The sequence below is a fragment of the Talpa occidentalis genome, unplaced genomic scaffold (genome assembly GCF_014898055.3).
Source record: "Talpa occidentalis isolate TD23 unplaced genomic scaffold, MPIMG_talOcc4v2.1 talOcc4.12, whole genome shotgun sequence".
NCBI classification, from domain to species: domain Eukaryota; kingdom Metazoa; phylum Chordata; class Mammalia; order Eulipotyphla; family Talpidae; genus Talpa; species Talpa occidentalis.
In genome coordinates, this window is record NW_023601212.1 from 34,913,790 (window position 1) to 34,919,789 (window position 6,000).

General features: G+C 41.3%; 1 protein-coding gene across 1 annotated transcript in view; it reads right to left on the reverse strand.

Annotated features, from left to right (window-relative positions):
• The window catches only part of GRIA4 (glutamate ionotropic receptor AMPA type subunit 4), a 349,019-nt gene extending 344,427 nt beyond the window's left edge, over positions 1-4,592 (reverse strand). Inside the window, exons 1-3 of the mRNA XM_037505703.2 lie at positions 4,325-4,592; positions 3,547-3,722; positions 2,196-2,354 (exon numbers count right to left, since the gene is read on the reverse strand). Of these exons, the coding sequence (XP_037361600.2) occupies positions 2,196-2,354; positions 3,547-3,634 (247 nt within the window). The 5' untranslated portion in view covers positions 3,635-3,722; positions 4,325-4,592. The remainder of the gene's footprint in view (positions 1-2,195; positions 2,355-3,546; positions 3,723-4,324) is intronic.
• Between the last annotated feature and the right edge of the window lie 1,408 nt (positions 4,593-6,000).

The following is a 6,000-nucleotide window of genomic DNA, read 5'->3' on the forward strand; positions in this document are numbered from 1 at the left end:
GTATTTTCCTAATTTACATTGTATATTTAAAAATATTTAAACATGGACACAAAATCAATAATATGTGACTCTGGAAAATGTATTAGTAAATTTGTGTTATACTTGGATTCAAAATATGCAAACTTAAACTTTACTTAGAGTCAGTTTTCTGTATCATACCATGTTAAAGAATAGCATATCATCTATATTTTATACCTTATCCTACTTCCTCATTCTCTGTTCATTTTCTTGCCAATTTTTTATGTTTTACAGGTACTTTATCAGTAATATTGTATTTTACAAAATATTTTCATTACATTAAAAAATAATACTGGCTAACATTAATCTAAATTAGATTAATGAATGATATGGAAGAAGAAAGGATTAGTATTTTATAATTTATGTAGCTAATGCCATAATATAAACTTTAGAATACTTAGGAAATAAATCAAAGCAAATTAAAATAAACTAGTATGTCTGGCACTTTAAGAAAGTATTTCAAAATTTAATAAAAATTAATATTTCAATAGTAATTTACTGTTGATAATAAAGTACCTACAAATATATTTGAACCATGAATTAATGTAACAGTTGATAATGTTTTTGTTGAGATAATCTCAGGATAGACATGAGAAATATTTAAATTAACAGGTAATATTTATGTACTAGGTAAAACACTATTCCTGAAAGTTCATATCCCTTTCAAAACTTGGAAACTAAAACTAAAAAATTTGTGAAAATGACTATCCACAAACCTAGCTGTAACTTACATTCATTTTGATGATAAAGTAACATTCCTCTTGATATAGTATAATATTGATTTTCTCACTAGATGCAATAAATGACTTTTTAAAATAAGTACTTTCCATAGAACCATCGCATTCTAGCATAATAATACAATAATAGCAGTATATAAAAATGTTACATGCTTTGATAGTCTCATGAAACCACGATGAAAATAATTTAATAGTTAGATAGCAAAAAAAAAAAAAGAAAAAAAGGAAAAGGGATTGCTGTATTGGATGGATTAATGGAACATAAATGTGACTTAAAATAATCAAATGATGAAACAGTTATTTCCAAACATTTAAAAACTCTTTGTTTTCAATTTCACTTGTTTGTTCAGTACACTTTCTTATACCCAGAGAACTTTTAAATTAAAATATACTCAACTCGATAAAATAAAAAAAATGTGAATTCAGATTAAACATTTTATTGCTATTTTGCAGAATTTTATGTAGAAATGATTCTTATGTCTCTTACATAACTTATAACCATTATCTGAACACATAAATTTTGAGAGGTAGAAATTAGCATGTAAAACCAAGGAGCTATTTGAAATATGTATTTCCTTCAAGAGAGAAAATGCAATGCAAATTCTATGTTGACTGATTATATTTTAGAGAGTTTTAAATTAATACACAGTTGTTCATATTTTTTACGTTAAATTATACCATCTTCTTGTGAGGAAGCACTATTCAACTGTTTCATTAAAGCATTATGTGAGGTCACTCTATTTTCATTGTGTGGGATAATAGATCTAGCTGGGTTGGTTTGTGATTTCAGGTAGAGTGAAGACTAACACAATTTGGCACCCATGCAAGGATTCATGGAGTTATAGCCACAGGATATATGCATTAAGTGATAGTAAGAGACATTTACAACCCAGAATATAAGAGCAGGGCAGCCTCAAGTGACATCACCAGATCATCTGCAGCGTCAACCACCCGACTAAAATATATATCCTCCACACCACTGCTCCTGCTTCTCTCTCCTTGTCATTATTAGCAAACCCTCCATTGCCTTCACCAGTGTAGGAGAACATGTGTCTTCTTTAAAAGAAGACATGCTTACTCAAGTGAAAAGGAAATGAGAAAAAGGAACAGAATCAAAACCTATATTGGGTGCAATTTTCACTAATTTGACATTCAGTTGACAGGGAAAGCACTCAAATGCTAAGGGTGAAATAAACTTGAATTACCCACACAACGAATTTTTTAAAAAGAAGAAAGAAAGAAAAAAGGAAGGAAGACACCATTGAATCTCCTAGATGAAATTTTGTTTTTTTTTTTTTTAACTATGATTTGCTCTGGAACCAGTCAAGTGTGAGAATCTTGAATTTCTCTCTCAAAAAAATTTAATGATAAAGAGGAAGGAGTCTCTATTACTTCATTTAAATTCTCTTCTAATTTATCCACAACTTCTATTTTACTTACAAGCATTTGTTACAGCAAAACTGTTGGCTGTCTCAATGTTGTCCACATGAGGTACCAAATTAAAAGGAGCTTCCGACGCATTGGGGCTGGTGTTATGAAGAAAAATTGCTAACCGGAAAGCAGTGTATTCCTGATCTGTGTTTCGGATGAAGAGACCACCTAGTAAAGACAGCAGAAGCACATTCAGTGTTTCCTCTTGAAAATATTATACCCACCCCAAGCAAAGGCAAATTCACTGCTATTCACAAGCACATACAATTAAGGAGCTCTCTGCCACATTTTGGGCCACTGTCCTTTGTGCCTAGGTGCATGCTTTAGTATTTTAGTCTTCAGGACAGCTCAGCTTTTCCCTGTCCCAATTTGTCATGATCACAATGACCTCTGAGGCCATTTAGTATGTTTTCCTTTCTCTCTCTTGCCCTCCCCTTGATTCCCAGCACACTGCTACATCAGCCAGCTCAGGGCATTTCTCTCTAAGATGCATGGAAATGAATAGCGAAGAGGATTTGCATTAAAATACAGAAATGAAGGGATGTGGTGACAAGCAGGGGAGAGGGAAATCAGGAAGGAGAAATGAACTTTGTTTTTCTGCAGCTCGTGGACTCAGCCTAATTAGCTCTGTTTTGTGCACAGTCCACGAGAAATGATGCAGTGTTGAGGCTGGGCTTAGCTGGAAGAAATTCAATAGCTGCGTCCCATTAAAAGACAGGAGAGGAGAAGAGCTAGAAAAGCCAAGGATGGACAGAGTCTGGGGAAAACGAGTTAAGTTAGAGGGAAAGAGGCAAACGATTCAAGAGGAAAACAAAATAAAACTAGAGAAGGTTCCGGGGAAGGGAAAGGGATCTAACTTTGGAACCGGTTAACCTGTAAAGAAAAGGCAGGGGAGTGTGGGTGAAAATGCTTGTTTCCTCCAATATCTTTAGGTAATGAGAAAGCTGCGGAGTCCAGCATAGGAAGAAGTGGATTTTAAAAAAAAACAAACAAACAAAAAAAAAAACAACCAAAAACACAACAACAACTAACAAACTCGACTCATGGTCTAGAGAAAGGGAAGATCACACAATGCAATTAAACCGCACGGGTTTTTTTTTTTTTCTAACTTATTCCAATCCTATTGAAGCGACATGAGTCAAAGGTGTACACGGAGTAAGGGCTGAGTAGGGTGGGCAGTTGTGTGCATATCCCAAGTGAGCCTGCACCGAAAAGGCAGTCTTTCTGTAAAGGCGAGAAAGGAAGCAGTGGGGAAGGGAGCTGCCTGAGATTTCCCTGAATTGCTCATCAGCAACTCATTTAACTCACTTTCGGATATCTGCTCGTCACCCACCTGCAAACCCACCGGAACAGAGCTTACCTATTTGCACGCTGCTCGGAAAGGCTCCCATGGCGAGTCCCCAAAATCCAGAAAATAACAAGACAATCTGTCTGCAAATAATCCTCATCTTCTTTTCTCCTCTCCCTGGCGCGCGCTCTCTCTTTCTCTCGCACTCTTTCTAAAGGCTGTTCAGAGAGGCATTGAGGACGATGGCGCTAAAATTAAAAACCAAAAACAAAAACAAAAAAAAAAAAAAGAAAAAGAAAAAAAGGGGAGGCAGGTTTGGGTGGTTTATGATTATGACAATTTCCCCTTAGCAATCCATTTCGAGCTGCCAGATTTTTCCCGCAGTCTCCATCGCCCTGGGAGAGATTTTCTGTCCGGCTGCAAATGTTGCACATGCAAAAGATGGTGGTGGAGCGTCTAGTGGCTGCTCGCAGGGATGAGACATGCGCTCTGTCTTTGCCTCTCTCGCACTCCCGCTCGCCCCTCGCTTTCTCACATACACACAAACACTGGCGCCCAGGCCGCCGCACGCGCTCCGCAGCTCGGCACCGGCTGTGTCCCCTCGCCCTGTCACCCCCACCCCCAAGCCTGCGCCAGCCAGAGCCTCGCAGCCTTCGGCGGGTCCCCTCCCAAAGCGCACGCTCCCTCGCCTGCCCCTAGCCCACCGCTCAGCTCGCTTCACCCCCTGGGTGCTCACCAGAGCGCCCCAGTCTCCCCGAAGCTCCAGAGCCCGTCTAGAGACAGGTTTTTCCTTCTCTCACCACTCACTGAGTCCCTTCTCTCTTCTTCCCCTGTTCTCAGAGGAACCTACTCTGGGGATGGACAGCTCCCGAGCCTCCCTCTCTGCTTTTCAGGAGCCGCCGCTGCTCCGCTGCGCTACACGGATATTGACCCGGAGGCCAGGTCTGCAAGCCCGCATAAGGGGCTGGGGGGTTAGTACCTCCCCATGCCCCCGGGCCCCTGCCGCATTCTTGCAGGCTCCAGGGGAGGACTGGCTGTCTCCCTCCCCTACAGCCCTGCCTTCCCTCCCAGCCTCGCCCTCTTCTGCCACTGGGCTGCGCGCGGGGGACTCCGGTCTGCGCTGCAGCAAAGATTTCTCACCAGCAGACAGCCCGGGAATCTGGAGAGACTGAGAGGGGAATGGATGAGGTGAAGGGGCTCAGGAAGAGGAGGCGAACAGAGGGCGAAAGGCAGCCCCTACTAGCCTGGTCTTAAGAGGCTGGGAGCAAGTAAGAAAGAATTGGAGGAGTTGAGCCTGGGCAGAGAGCTAGGGAAGTTGAAACAACCTGGGGGGAGGGGGAGATTTGCTTAAATAACAAAGTTTGGGGTAATGAACAGGATGGGGAAAGACTGAGAAATGAAAATGAATGGGGTTTCAACTATGTTCTTTGAAAGGCCTGAAGCAGGATTAAGAATAAGAACTCTGGGGTGTAACATAGGCAAAGCAATTAAAAGTAATTAAAGACTCCTTTATTTCCAGTCTTCTTTTCAGCAGGACCATTTTCTTCCTGCTGTGGTCCGCTTCAGGAGCAAGACAGACCTAGTCCAGGGGCCAGGGGTGGAGGATGAAAATGGAAAATGCTTGGGACAGTGGGCAAAAGTGTCTGGTAGAAAAATGGGGTATTTTTTCCATGCATGTCATATTTTTAGCTGGGGCTCTGGAATGCCCACTTCACTCCATATCCCTCCAGGAAGTCTTACACCACGTTGATGGGGTCAGTAGTTGCTAGGACTGGGCTGAAGAAAATGCATTATCCTAGAAATTAAGAGCTGCAGTGTCACTTCCTCTCTCCTTTACCTCTTAGACTATTTCACCTGACTGTGTGGATGAAGTCTGTACAACACCCAGAAAGAGTGACTGTGGTAGCAATGGCCAGTTTCTGATTTGCTTTGACTGGTGTGGTGTGAGGTCTCTCAATCTAAACAGTAGATTGTCCTCTAATGCAATTAACTCAGAGAGAAAGTGTTTTTAAATCTTTTAGTTCTTCATATGTCATTTGTTGCATTGTATAATTTTAGAGACTGGGAATTTGAGCCACGTCATTTAGATCTAACCTTCCAAAGAATCATTAGGGGAGAGAGTCTCCTTAAAGATTAGTGTCGCTGTTATAGGGCAGCCCCGATATTGAACGGGTTGCCTGGCTGTGGGTCCTCATCCGCGCGCTTAAAATGGACTTATTAATACTCAACTACAGGCACACGCAAAAGGTTAATAAAAGGTTTATTTACAAGGGAAAAGGAAATAAGGAAAATGTACAACTCAGGGAGAAAATAGGGAAATAAAGTCTTTAATGCGTCCCACCCGATCCGCCGACCTGGAAACCCAAAGTCACTCTCAGAGTTGGCCAGACGCTGTGAGCTGGTGGAGAGCCAAAATGGAGGACGCCCCCCCAAAAAAGCCCACATGTCTGTCTTTATACTCACTTGGCTGCTTAACCCCACCCTCAGGTCCCAGCCACCTTCCCTTTGGTGGTGATGGGATTTGGA